The sequence below is a fragment of the Zosterops lateralis genome (assembly GCF_965231275.1).
Source record: "Zosterops lateralis genome assembly, chromosome: 1".
Taxonomy (NCBI): domain Eukaryota; kingdom Metazoa; phylum Chordata; class Aves; order Passeriformes; family Zosteropidae; genus Zosterops; species Zosterops lateralis.
In genome coordinates this window covers 65490726-65505876 of record NC_139762.1, presented here as the reverse complement: position 1 = coordinate 65505876, position 15151 = coordinate 65490726, and the positions used below count along the sequence as shown (strand labels likewise).

The 15151-nt window shown below is 45.1% G+C and overlaps 1 protein-coding gene across 1 annotated transcript in view; it reads left to right on the top strand.

The window, feature by feature from the left end:
• Positions 1-15151, top strand: part of GCNT2 (glucosaminyl (N-acetyl) transferase 2 (I blood group)) — a gene marked incomplete at both ends in the record, with an annotated part of 24851 nt that extends 9700 nt beyond the window's left edge. The window contains 6 exon segments of the mRNA XM_083855283.1: positions 12754-12853; positions 13088-13192; positions 13194-13224; positions 13227-13423; positions 13425-13587; positions 15147-15151. Of these exon segments, the coding sequence (XP_083711409.1) occupies positions 12754-12853; positions 13088-13192; positions 13194-13224; positions 13227-13423; positions 13425-13587; positions 15147-15151 (601 nt within the window).

The following is a 15151-nucleotide window of genomic DNA, read 5'->3' as shown; positions in this document are numbered from 1 at the left end:
CAGTGTGACTGAGCCTGCTTTGGGGATTGAAAGGGATTCATGGGGCTGGTTAAGAGCAACGTTATTAAGATTATTATTGGGGGCTGGATCAGCCCCGGTAGGAATGCAAATATTCAGGACCTTTGAGCTACAATTATGCGTGACAGAAGAAACCTAAGTATGATGGCAAAGAGTATTTGGGCCTTTATGGCTAAATAACTCACAAGCAGACAGGGCTTAGGGCTCTGACAGACGGGTTGTGGTGAAGCTTGCTGTACTGGTTGAAGATGTTTCCATCTCCAGCCACTCACTCCAATAAAAGAGCTGGCAGAAGGGAATTGGTTCCTCAGCCTTAGTTGCTCTTGGTAGAAGCTCAGCACCTCAGGCTGTGGTTTCACACCACAAAGAGTTCAATGACAATAGCAGCCTTAAGGGATTCACACCCTCTTCCTCAGACTCTTGTCAACTTTTTGCAGACCTGCTGGACTGATTCAGTTTGTTACAGGAAAAAAAAAAAAAAAAAAAAAAAAAAAGAAGGATTACCTATAGTCTGGTCCAATCTCTCCAGTCAGCTGAAGGCATAGGATGGGAACAGTCACCGATTTGGAAAGCAGGGCCTTACCTTAAACTGCTGCCAAGGATGATTTTTTTTCCTGTCTCCCTTTCATTCCTGTGCCCGGAAAATGATTTGCCTGCTGTTCCTTGCAGCTTCTTGGAGGATGAGAGCCCTATTTCTAACAGGCAATCTCTCCTGGCTGAACCGTGGCCTGCAAGCAAGGAGACAGAAGGCATGGATGATATTGGAATGGAGGCAGCGTGGACGACACTGTTTGGAACAGCACGAAATTTTGCTGATGTTTTCATCTCCGAGTTCGTCCCAGCCGGTTTACACGCGGCAGAAAAAAACTACCCCTTTGTAATGGGTGAGTACCTACAATTTATTGAAACAGAGCTGTTGCTAAACACATGGAGTAGCGATGTATTAACACATTGTAAAAGGCTGTTTGATCACCATGGGATTCCAGAGGAGCTAACAACAGAAAATAAGCCGTGATTCACAAATGACTCATTTCAGCATTTCTCTTTGATGCAGCAGTTCAAGCAAGCCCTGTCTATGCACATTCAAATGAGTTCACTGAATAGTCATTGAGCCCAGCCATGCCGTGTTTACAAAGTCTATTTTTTTTCCTTTTTACAAAGTGTAGGTACAGCTTTAAGTATAAAAATTGGGCAATTTCTAGCAAGCCGCGCCAATGCACGAGTCCAGTCACTGCTTTAAAAACTCGTCACCAAACACTAGTTTTCCATGATTCGAGCCCTCCAAGTGCGGGCTCCGAGAAATCACGTTCTGTGGTTCGCGCATCTCCTTTCAGGCTGAAAGTTACACCAAAGGCTGCGACATCCCAGCGGGACGCTTTTCCCACGAGCTGCCCAAGGCAGTGTCCGCTCCTGCCTTGCGTTGTCCATCCCCGGTCCCTCTGCCGGCGCTGCGAGCCGCCCCCTCCCTCCTCCGCCTCCTCCTGCTCCTCCTGTCCCCGCTGCGATACTTTATCCAGCATTGCCATCCAGTGGCACAGGCGACAAACGACAGCGCAGCTTGAGGATGGGAGCGGGGATCTGCTGCAGTCTAAGCGCTCTGCTCTGCCCGGCGGGGATGCGGCTTGACGGGCTGGCCCGCACTAGGGCAGCAGCCGGATGGTTGGATGGAATGAGTCATTTATTGCCAACCTGGAATAGGTACCAGCTGGCTGGAACCGGGATGGCCCGGGAACGGCAGAGAACATTTAACGCAGGCAAGGAATGGAGTACCGACTGGTTTCCCTGGTGTAAATTGCCTTTTTTTTTTTTTTTTTTTTTCTCTGAGATGTTGGTAGCCAGGTGGCTCCCCAAAACCTCAAGCATTACGTAACAAACACAGAAGACTACTGGTAAAAATTACCTGTGAAAATATGGGATCGTTTTTTTCCCCAAGAAGACGTGCAATGTTTACACTAATCTAGTCTTTGGAACGTATCTAACATCCACCCACTCTTCAGGCAGGACATAGCCATGTGCCCAGAGAGAAATCCTCGGAATCAGCAGGGTTGCAAAAGACCAAAGCCCAACCCAAAGGATCCATTGACAGCCACTTTTCACTACTATTTGGATGAAAGAAAATTGAAAACGAACTGCTTTAAATTATAACATTTATCATCAGTCCTGATGAATTGGGGATGTTCAAGATGATTGGAGGTTAGTCAAAGAAAAGGCCATCCCCAAGAAGGGTTGAAAGGAGGATCTGAGGAAATACAGGCCTGTCAGCCTGTCCTTGGTGCTGGGAAAGGTTATGGAACAAACACATCATTTGGGTTCAATCACATCACAGACAGGAATCAGGGCTAGCTAGCATGGATTTATGAAAGGCAGGTCCTGCTCGACCAACCTGATCTCCTTTTATGACCAGGTGCTCTGACTGGTGGATGAGGGAAAGGTTGCAGAGGTTATCTACCTGGACTTCCATGGCACAATGCTGGACAAGCTGGCAGCCCACAGCTTGCTTAGGGGCAGTCTTTGCTGGGTTAAAACCTGTCTGGATGGTCACCCATTGTGGTGGTGAATGGTGCCCCATCCCCATCCCCTCAATGGCTGGTCACTAGTGGGGCTCCCACCAGCTCAGTACTGGGGACAGTTCTGTTTAATATCTTTATCCATGACCGGGACGAGGGGATTGAGTGTACCCTCAGTAAATCCATGGATGACACTAAGCTCAACAGAAGTGTTGATCTGCTGAAAAGCAGGAAGGCTTTGCAGAAGACATGGACAGGCTGGATTGAAGGGTCAAGGCCAATGGAACGAAGTTCAACATAACCAGGTGCCAGGTCTTGCAACAGCCTCATGCAGCTCCAAAGGATGGGGGACAGATGGCTGGAAAGCTGCCCTCTGGAAAAGGACCTGGGGATGTAGATCATGCTCATGCCTGAGCATGAGCCAGCATGTGCTCAGGTGGCCAAGAAGGCCAAGGGCATCCTGGCCTGTATCAGGGACAGTGTGGCCAGCAGGACCAGGGCAGTGATTGTCCTGCAGGACTCGGCACTGGTGAGGCCACCCCTGGAATATTGTGTTCAGTTCTGGGCCCCTCACCACAAGGAAGACACGGAGGGGCTGGAGCTTGTCCAGAGAAGGGCAATGGAGATTAGAGAGTCGCATGAGGAGCAGCTGAGGGATCTCAGTATGTTTAGCCTGGGGAAAAGGAGGCCCAGGGGTGTCCCTATCACTTTACAACTACCTGAAAGGAGTCTCAGCTGGGGATTGACCTCTTGTCCCAGTTAACAAGTGACAGATCAAGAAGAAATGACCTTAACTGAGATAGAGTAGGTTCAGGCTCAACATCAGGAAGAATTTTTCCCCTGAAGAGGTGGCAAAGCATTGGAATAGGCTGCCCAGGGAAGTGGTGGAGTCACTATCCCTAAAGTGTTCAAGAACTGACTGGATGTGGCACTTAGTGCTATGGTTTAGTTGATGTGGTGGTGTTTGATCAAAGGTTGGACTCAATGATCTGGGAGGTCTTTTCCAACCTGTTCTTTGAATATATAATTCTATGGTAAGTAGTTGCTGAAGAGGAATCAAAAGGACTGGGTTTTTTGCAAATGCTGGGTAAAAGGGACAGCACAGAGGTTACTCTGCAAGTCTCAGTGCAACTGCTAGCCCTGCATCATGAGGCAGGTCCTGCTGCCACAGCACTGCAAATCAGAAGGTGCTGGTTGCTGAACACCAGGGACAGACTGTTTGGGGGCAGTATGGTGGCCTTCAAGAGATTTTCCTGATAAACAACCCCGGTGTCTATGCAACTGAAACTGGGGAGGAATATGTGATACTTAAGACCAGGCAGCCAGCAGGAAGAGGACCACACTCCTGGTGTTCCCATGAAAGCAGTCAGGTCCCAGAAGAAACTGAGAACAAGCAGAAGCTTCAGCTAGCTCCCTGGATGGCTGTGTAGTTTTGTCACACATGTTGGTGTGGCAACAGTAGGGCTGGCTGGAGGAAAAGAGTCAGAACCCACCCTTGCATGAGAAAAGTAAAGCAGGAGTGCATCAACAGACATGATGTGCTTTAAGACTCAATCAAATAGGATGTAAAACACCACAGATTTCATTCTGTACACACAGCAGCATCACTAGAGCTTAGTCCCTGAGCAGGCTGGATATTAAATTGATCAAACTGGTAATGAAAGTGGGAATTGTTCCATCTCAGCTGACACAAGGCAGGTGACCTTATTAAAAAATATGCCAGTGTATTTAATGGGGTAGGGCAGTTTCTTGGGGAATTCATGATTAATGTGGCTATAACTCTGGAGATCCCATAGCTAATGCCCCTGGAAAAAGTCTTACTTCCGCTATGAGATGGCCCAGCTGAAATGTTTAATATGGCACTGTATGAACACAGCCACATAAATCCACCACTGTTTTCTGTCAGAGAAGCCAAGTTACCCCAGAACTGCTGTATTGATTAGAGGACATGGTGGCCTCATGCTGGACACAGCAAGCTGGGTGTGTAAGAAGCCTCAGAGCCTGCTGAGGGGTGCAGAGTATCTCTCTGTGGTCTGTTCAGGCTGGCCACCAGGAGCGACTCCTGTGCTGTTTAGTCACAACAGAAGCCACCCCATTCAAGACTATGAGCTCAAGTAATGTCCTGAGCAAGACCTGACTTGGAGAAATCTCAGAATCTACTGACAACCAATGGCCAGGAGCAGGGCAATGTTTGCAGCTGAGCTATGTGTGTGTGAAAAGGGTCTGAGAGTGAGAAAAGCAATTGTCTGTGCACCTCTGAGATGGAGCAGGAACTCAGGAGGGTCATAACATCCCAGACTAGTATTGTGTCCCTAGCGAGTGCTGAGGACTTTGGAAGAGCAAAGGAGATGTGCAAGGAAATCCTTGCACTTATCCTGGCACCCTTCCAGCCTGCAAGCATTTATAGACTAGGATCTTCTGAGAAGGACATAACTGCTGTGTATCCAAAAATGGTTCTCTGCCATGAACTTGCTCAGTGATGTAACAGAGCCCACAGAGATGGAATAAGCAGGGACTTAGGGATAAAGCTGCCTGCTTTCTTCTGATTGCTGTAGGTACAGGGAAAAGTATACATTCTTTGCAAATGAAAAGCAGTATAGCAAAATCTAAACCTAAATAAAGGCTTGGAGTTCAGGCCAAGGAGCATTCTCAGTGTGAGCGACAGTCAAAAAGCTGTAAGTAGTTCCCAAACAGAAATTGAGCTAAACTGGAAGAAAAGAAGCAAACACTTTTGACTGCCGAGTATATGACTTTTGACTGTAATTCAAAGCAGAATCTGCACATGCTGCAAAAGAAAGGCTCCAGAAAGCACCGTGAAATAACCTGTCTCAGGACAGAAAACAGATGTTAGGATACCAGCTGCCAGGTGTGTAACAGGGCAACCCAGTAAGAAAACCTCAGCCTGGGAGAAGTTGTGTAGCAGGAAAGGACCAGACAAGGCAAGGCTGTCTGCAGGAGCTGAGGAATGCGACGTCGTGCAAGGCAGGAGATTTCCCGTAGTTTTCTGGCCTCTTTGTCCTTTTATAACTGTCTTGGCGACTTTCCAGTGACCCAATATGGGGAGACAAGATTGTCCCAGCTTCAGTAATGCCATCAGGGTCTGTCTTCCACCCCATGGGGAATGGTGATTGCAGCCACTCCTCTTCCAGTAAGACAGCCATAAAAGGTTTTTGTGTAAGCAGACAAACAAGGGACCAAAACATAAACATGAGCCTCCACCCTAAGCAAAACCAAACAGAAAGGTGCTTGGCAATTTGAAACACTCAGGAGTGGAGTTCGAGGCTTTTGCTGAGCAGTTTTGGGTGTGCGCGGATCCGCAGCTCCAGAAGATAACCGGGAAAAACATGTGGAGATCATGTGAAACCTTGATAGAGCCTGAAGCAGGGCTCCTTCTAAAAAGGGTGATACCGGTCCTCATATGTCTGTGGATGGCAAAGACAAATAAAAAAAAAGGGGAAAAATTTTCCCATCTTCACATTAGAACTGTGGTAACTTTTAGTGCAAGTTTGGGGTTCAGGCAGTGTGAGGTGGAGGGCTCAGCAGCACAGGCTACTTTGCCAGACTGTTGGTTATACACTGAGGAGACCTTGGCACACAATAAAGCCTCCAAAGAGAAAACAAGGCAACAGAAGTTGAAAATCTTAGGCTAAATCTTAAGAGAAACTTTGGGCTACAAAGGGTGACATTTCCACTAGTGGGAAGAAAAGTGCAGCTGTGCAGCATTGGTCAGCTTCCTTTCCTGACAGCCAGCATTTGTACTTCTACCAGTGGCTTCTCATTACTCACAAAGAACCTGTCAGGCTCTAGCAGTCAAGGATGTGTAACATTATCTCCCAAGCAGACTTGCAGTGCAGTGTGATGGGGATGCATTCAATCCTAAAGCCCTTTGGGATATTCCACAGCTCCAAAACCCAGGTGGCATCCCACAGATGCTGGTGGTGAGGAGAAAAATCTCCCCTAGGTAGAAAGACATTAACAGACACCTAGTACACTCCTCTGAAAAAGAATCCTGGCAATTCGTTGAAGGAAAAAGAAATGGAACAGTCATCAAGCTAATTTGTGTTACGATGAGAAAAGACATGAGATGTGAAACATCTGTAAATAGGTAAACTGTTACAGACTTAGCATTTATTAAATGATTTTTCTTTATGCTTAGGATGAATCACAAAATCTCACAAATGTTCTTTTCTTCCTCAATGGTCCAGGACCATCTCAATTTTAACCAAACTGCAATCAGCAGAGATCATGAGCATATCTCTAAATGATGACAAACTCCTCTTGTTACCATTGCTGAGTGTAACAGGATCCCCAGCCCAGCTACAACCAAGCTATGGTAATGTAACATAGATTGTCATAGGAAAGAAAGCTGGAAAAGACCTAGAAAATTACTAGGTCTGAACCAGTATGACCTGTAAAACTGCTGAAAAAGCTTCACCTAACCTGCCAATGAAAACCATCATCAGGAAAATTCCAGCCTCTCCAGACAATCTGATCCACATTTAACTGTTTATCACTACAAAGCTTCCATCATGTCTGATCTTCACCTCTTTTGATGCTATCTAAGATGATTAGTTCTTGTCCTATGCACAGAGAACAGAGAGAATCAGCTACTCCCTTCCCGTTTGAACCAGAATTTGCTTCTGGTTTATCTTTTTTACATGTTTGAAGACTTCCTGCCCATTTTTTTTCTTTAATGCCATAATAAACATATATATTTTTCAGTCATTCTTGACAGTAGGTGTTTTCTAGATCCCTATGAGTTCTCTGCTCATATTGTACCTGGCAACAAGTTATATTGTCAGAATAAAGAGCATGATAATGCTACATGTTTAGTGGAGGATTAAAAATAAAAACAGTGATCTGATCCATATATCTATTCTCTCTGACACAGCCAGTCACCTGTACCAGCAGCCAGGGCTGTGGTCAGACTTGCTTGGTAGAGCAGGTGGCTCCCAACCTGCAAATGGAGTTGCTTTACTCCTCTAGCTGCTGACACACCTGCAGCTGGGAGCAGACCCTTGGCCATGCAGACACCAGGCTGCAGGAACACTACACTGACCTGACACCTCTCTGGGGGTCTAATACGAACTGCCTCACTTCACACACGGAGGGGAACACCTTGGGTTCATGTTCATAAAGCTAGCAAGTGTCCAAATGTTTGCAAAACCCATTGTAAGCTGCCTTTGGACACTCCTCCAGGGCAAATAGTAGCTGCACGTGTACATTTGCACTTTACTGTACACTAGTGTGTATATTAAACTGCATTGAGAAAACAAATCCCTATGTCTATCCCTGCCTCGACTACCCCAGTGTCAGCTATAAAATCTAGTCATATTTACAGAAGAAAACCAGCTTCACCACCACAGCCTGCCCATCCTCTATTAGGACGTGTTTAATTATGTCTTGCTTTCCCTGCGCAGGAGGATAAATGAGCAGGGAAGAGAATGCCGTGCTGCTGCTCCTGAGCAGCTGATGAGGAGTAGTTTGCACAGAGGTGAGTACATGTCCCTGTTGGAAATTAATTGGAGAAGGGAGCTGTCGAGTGCTCTGCTTTGGAGCAGTAGTAAGTCTGACTGGCAAAATGTGCTCTGCTAAGAGGCCAGGCAGCTTACCTATTCCCAAAACCTTTGCACTAGAAGTCTACTGCAAATGCAGACAAGCAGTGAAGCTCCTGCAGGGTAAGAGGCTCTGTGCCTGGAGCTTGAGAGCGCAGCAAGACAAAGGCAGATGAGATGGTGCATTGTCTGGCCCCTGCTGTTTGTGCAGACAGATGTGCTCACTGGCTGTGTGCAATTAGATTACTCCATGGTTTTGCTGGACCATGTGAGCTGTGCTGGCATTTGCCTTGATGTGTCATTTCATCTCTCCTCCCGCCTGCTGCCTGTGTTGCTGTGCTGTGACTGTCCGGTGTCAGTGCCTCTGCCTGGGAACTCCTGCTCCAGGTAGGTTTGGATTTTCTTCTCTTTCAACAGTCAGATTGTGGCTGGCTGGGAAGTGCAGGAACGTCAGGGACTGCTGTAAACAAGGAAAAAGGGAGGGCAGAGGAAAGATAGGAATAAGTTATGACTGCTTTTGCGCTCAGAGTCTGCTTTCACTTCCCCTGTGTTATACAGTGCATATATTTGCCTTCCAGCTCAGACAGAGCAGGTGAGTAAAGCATGTTTGAGAGAAGACAGGGCTGCTCCAAGGGGAGAGTTTTAGAGAGACCATGCACATTGTAGGATACCCCAAACCAACACAAGACCAAAGAAGTTTTGTCTCATTCCATTCAGAAAGGTGAGGAATGAAGAGATCCTTTACTTGGGCACAAAACAGCAGCTACCTGCACTTCCTAACCAGAAAAAACACACTGAGGAAGAATTGTTTGCTCCCTACAGGCTCAATGTGAATTTAACAATTTAACAGTGGTGGCAGTTCAAACTGACAACTTTGCATGAGAGGACCAGGAAAAGGAATATCATGATACTGATGGTCTTAACAACAGAATAAAATATGCCAAGTGACTCCAAATAAAACTGAAATGCATCACATTCATCACTACTAACTGAGGCCAAACAGGAACTCAAAACCAATGTGCAAAACCTGTGCATCTTGCTTTTTAATTAGCTAACAAATTAGCTGAAACCAATTACCTGTATTTATTAAGGCCAAGAGCAGCTTACTGAGTACTAACTCTATTCCTCAGATAATATCCTCATTGTCTGGAAAGGTCTATTCTCATTCATCCACCTGGAAGACAATTTCAATCCCCAATCCTACTGGGAAGTATGTTTCTACTACAGGAGCCACACAAAAAACTCCTCTCATGCTAAAATGAAAATTACTTCAATGCAGGTCCAGGGAACAATAGAAAGGAGTGGCACTGCAAGTCTCAGTCAACAGCAGTTTTAGTTCGGCCAGCACAGAGCCCTTTTACACAGGCTAATTGTTAAATTGCATGGTAAACTCAATCATCTGTTATTTTTTTTGTCCCATAACTCTGTTCTTGCACCCAGAATATGCAGAGATCCAATATAATATACAACAGAAGAAGCCAGGATCCTCATGATGTTTCCTCACACCTTGCTGGTGATAGATGCCATAATATGGCTCAGATGTACATCTAGATTTGTCTACTCCTTGCACCTGAACTTTGGATGAGTCTGTAAATCAACAACACCAATACCTGAAAAAGACTTTTTCCATTGAGGTGGCTCATGTGAGTTATACACTTTTCTTTTTTTTTTTTTTTTTTTTCCTGGGGTAGGAAGGGTTAGTTTGGTTTGGTGATTTTTGCCTATAATTCAAGCATGGGTCTATTTCACACAAAGCAGCAGAAGGCAGAACTAGTGCTAAAAACCAAACCCAAAAAGTCCCTCAAAACCCCAAAGGTTTTGACAACTTGATTTCCCACAGCGGTCATTTACATGTATGTTTTCAGGTATCTAAATATTAACTGTGCCAAAGAATCAAGGCACTGGGATTAAGAAGTAGCACCAAGCATGCAGCCTTCTTTCCCCCAAGACTACTGGTACCAAAGGATCACAGTGAGTCTGGATTTCTGCAAAGGTGTTGCAGCAATGTCTGTGCAAGGGGAAAACAAACAAACAAACAAAAAAACCCAAACCCAAACTAACAACAAAACACACCAAGGAAAAATTAAATCTTGAATTGCACTCTTGTGAAGAGCAGGCTCATCTCATTTCCTGCTTGTAGCTTTACTTGTTTCAAATGGACCATGCTAATAATGCAGGCTTCAACAACTAAGAATCTCATTACATACATACATATATATAATGTATATTTTTTGAGATCCTAGAGGCTTCCCTAGCTCTGTAGCAGATTACACTGTGCCTACTTCAGTTTTAAAAGATCTGACAGTTTCCAAGACATCTAAATGCCCTGAAAGATCTCAGCCTTTGTACTTCAGAAAAGCTACCTGTGCTATCTGCCCCCAGCTGAGACCTCTCTCAGTGAAACCCTGACTCCTGCAGGAATGCTGGCATCTTTCCCCATGCTTTTCCCCTTACATACCCTCCTAATTCCAGCTGGATGGAGGTCTCATGTTAAGACTATGGCAGAAAGGGAGAAATGGTGTTGCAGCCAGCTGACCTAGTGAGGAGGTGGGAAGGCTATGAATTCTACAGTCTGTGGACTGCACAGAGGACAGCAAGAGGCTGCTGGTCTGACAGTCACCAGCTGTCATGGCAATTCGCCCTTCTGAGGCATCAGACATGGGAGTGGTGCTTGTTCCTGGATATAATTCAGTGTAACAATCAAATTAGGAATGAGTTTGAAGCACTCTGGGCAGGTCTGCACTCTTAGGACAGCATTCACCAGTGACTGAGCTGGGACATGTTTTCCCCTCATGGTGGTGTTGGCTGTGCATTTCTTTGCTAGACTTGGATAGTGGTCTCAGTTCAGGATCTATGCATCTTTTCACAAGCTGTACTGTTGGTCAGCATCAGGTGAGCCTCTGTTACTTCCTGGGACTTTGCACATCTCCATTCCAGCTCCTCAGTTCCATTGGAGCTGTTCTCCTCCTGAAAGCACTGGTGTCCACGAAGAGCATTGCCCTGGACCTCCAGTGTGAGACAGCCATCCCTACCTGTCCCTGCTGACTGCCCAGTGAGGAGTGGCTCAGCTGCTTGCTCTCTCCAGGTAAGCTTGACTGCCAGGTCTGTCCTGCACCACTGCCCCTCTTGGGGGACATTCTGGCCATAAATCCTTACAAAGTTTCTCCAGGGCTCCTCTCCTAATTACATCTTGTGACTCTATTCAATAGGCTGAAGCCAATGCCAGCAGCCTGAAATCTTCTTGAACAGAGAATCCTGGAGACTGTTGGGGCCCAGGATGGGAGGGAAGTGCAGCTTCTGAGAGAGATCTGCCAGTGTCAGGGGTGACTTGTCTGCAAGAGCTGGAAGATGGGTGATGATATTTCTCCTTCTGCAGTACAATGCACTGCTCACTCAGAACATTTACTAGCAAAATCTCAGATCAACTGATTTTGCCTCAGCATTGTTTCACATTGGAGCAAAAGAATGTGATATTGAGAAAAGTTTACACGCCCCAAACATGCTGTATCATGGCAGGAGATCCAGATGAACAGACTCACAGCTGGAACAAGGAGACTTACCAAGGATTTCATTTTAGTCAGAGCTATGTCAAGCTCTCATTGCATAAGCATGTTATACCAGATGCATCCACAGTTCTTAGAAATACAAATGTCTCATTGGAAAGCCTAGGGTTAGTTTAGATAGTTTAAATAGCAGGTTTTGCTAACCCAATTCCTTGTGATGGATGTAAGCCTGGAGTTCATCACAAGTCATCCATGACTCTTAGCAGAAACTGTTTGTCAGATTTCAAATTTGAAATGAAAACATTGCTGAAAAAAAACTGATGGCTGTGACATAACTCTACACAGGGGCAAATTTCTCTTGCTTCTTATATGTGAGTATTGGTAGCCTTACATGAGAAATGAAGAATAGTGAAGACAGAAATACAGAGATGGAAGATGGATGAGTGGTTCTTCTTCATCCTGTGTTCTTTGGCTGGAAAATGGTATGTATTGAAATAGGTTTCTGATAATTGCCTTCTAGAAATTATATTTATCCAGAATATCGAAGAGCAGAAAGGCCACAATAGCTTATATATTTGCTTCATCTAGTAGTGTAATTGTCACTGAGGCATACTGAAGTAGTATTTATTTCATGTTACAAGTCTTTCACAATTCAGAAGCAGTGATGTCTGACACACTGAGGTGGTTAAAAAAAAATCTGCAAATAAAACCCAAAGAATTGTATGAGATATATATGAGGTTTTCCTGTCATAGGGTACATGCACAGAAAATTTAACAGCTATATGATTCATGCAGGGAGAGTGGGGAGGACGCAGTTAAGAACATATCCATAAATTGAATTTGGGGACACTCTGAAATATGTGCCAGCTGCTCATTACCAAGACAGTAATTATGCAACATATCTGTTTAATCTTCAGGGTGCTGTGGAGCAGCTTCCATCTGCAAATTGTTCTTTACTTACGCTGCTTGCACATCAGGGATGACTATGCAACTATTAATATTGAAAGTAAGGGCAGCAGCAGCTGCACACTCTGCATCAGATGGATCCATGCGTCCTCCAGCAGGAAGCCAGCACAGCCATCAAAACAAGCTGTTGGTGATGTCTGATATTGTATTTCAAGAGAAACTTTTTCTGAGGAGCAATGAATTGCTCCTCTGTGCAACACCCAGATACTGCCTTTTTGCTGTTCTGAGTCACAGTGTTTCACTTCCATTTGTTTTCTACACTGTTCATTTGCAAGCACAAAAACCTCTTACAAGGCTGAACTTCTGAGTTTGATTTTAGCAGAAGCCTGCAAAGCACTTACTGAAGATAAGGTGTCCTTCTGAAGGAAAACACCATTCAGAAAACCTAACTGCACAGAGTAGGTCACACAGAACCAGCGCACCAGCACGTTGCACAAAGAATTTGAGGCCTTCAAGCTTTTCTTCAGGGAGCTGCTCATGCTCCAGTATGTCTACTATGTTCACATGGATGTTGTTCAAGGAGCCATTTCCCTTCCAGCAGGCAGCACTGCTTTCTCAGCACCTCCCTCATTTCCTGGGCAAAGGAGGTGGTCTAGGGCAGCATCTCCCACTGTGCACTGACCTCCACTGCAGGAGAGACCTGCTTGGCCTTGGCTGTGCCCTGGTGCTACCTACTCACACCTGTAGGCAGGACCTCTCCTTGAAGAACAACAGGGGGATCATCCAGCTGCTGAAGGGCCTTGGGGACAAGAACATCACACCCAGGGTGCTGCCACCTCCCCACCTCCCCACTTGCACCAAATATGTGCAAAGGGAGCAATTTTACTCTTCCTTTTCTTTCATGCTGTGGACACTTGTGTGCAAGATGCCCCCAGACACAAAACCTGACCATCTATTTTGTCTCTGCCTACGTGGCCATCATCTGGCTCTTGGTGGGGCTTGTGCTGGAGAACCAGGGTGTTCTCCATCTGCTGGCATGGCCCGAGGACACCAACAGCCCTGAGGGGCACTCCTGGGTGATGCCCTGCAGGATCCCAGGTGAGGACACTTTCACTTGTTTTTTTCTGTAGATACACACACTTGTGCTTGTTTCACACATGGACGAAGCTGGGAGGGACTTCTTACAAGAGTATGCAGTAACAGGATGGGGGGAATGGACTTAAATTTAAAAAGGGTAGGTTTAGATTACATATAGGAAGAAATTCTTTGCTGTGGTGGTGGTGTGGCAAAGGAACAGGCTGCACAGAGAAGTGGTGAATGGCCCATCCCTGGAAGTCTTCAAGGCCAGGTTGGACGGGGCTTTGAGGAACCTGGTCTAGTGGGAAGTGTCCCTGCCCATGGAAAGGTGTTTGGAACTACAAAATCTTCAAGATCTTTTTCCAACCCAAACCATTTTATGATTCTATTTCATAGGTGTAGATACACATACACATGCAGAAGCATAATCTGAAGCTGATTTGGCAAAACTGAGATGAAAAATTTAATCATTATACAAGACTGACCTATCAAATAATCTTACTGGCCCTTTTTGAGCATTGAGGGAGAGGTGTCTGTGCTGTCCAGAATAGGTACTACCATTCCATGTCTGAGCAGAAAGATGGCTGGGGATCTAAGTTCAAACAGAAATCCTTGGACATTTCAGCTAATTCACCTGTAAAATCTGAGATGATGAAAAGAGAAGTAATAAAGATTAAAATATGCAATCTATGCAAACATTGTAATAAAGAATTTTTGTACAGGATGTTCATTTTGGTATGGGAAATTTTGTTTTTCAGCAAATTGAAGTCAATTCCTCCCAGAAAATCCTGAATTCAGGCTGGAGTCGACTTCTAGTCTTCACATGCTTTTCTATGGGACCACATACAGCAGCTCTTCCATAGCAATTGCAAAAAACCCACGAAAATTGTAACTACTGCCTAAACTCCATTGTACAAGGTCAAGAATTTATGCAGAGAAGCAGAATAAGAACCAGGATTTTCATCTTTACTGTGTGCATTTACTATTGCTTTCACTTTTTTCACATGGCTGGGAAAGGATTTGAAGAGGAAGAGGATTTCACCCTCACACATGCTGCTTTTAGAGGCATCTGGGAGGACTCCACTGCTTCCCACTGCCAAGACCTTCCCAGCAGCCCAAAGCAGAGATATGAGGAATGGAAGCACAGGTAAATTTTTTCTCCTCTCTTTTTCTTTCTTTCCACCTTCTCCCTACTGTAACTTGGGAAATAAACATAGGGAGCAGTAACAGAGGCAGAGCATGTTTACTTTAACTTTCAAATTATCACATGACTTTATGAGCATAGTGCATTTCTGATAACTGTATTTTACAACTGGCCTGCACAGGAAGCACAAGTGAATACTGATCAAGATACTTACAATATAATTATGAGAATATATTATTTGTAGCTGGATCACTTTTCCAGGAAGCTGGTTGCTGTGATCTTATTACAGCCCATTGCCTCAGAAGCCATAAACCTGAGACCAGATACGTTCTCCAGAGTCAGAAAGGTGGTTGACATTTGTTGTATTGCAATGTGTAGCTCACATAGCCTGCATATTTCATTGTTATTTCCATGATAACCACTGTATGTTTTCCAGTATAG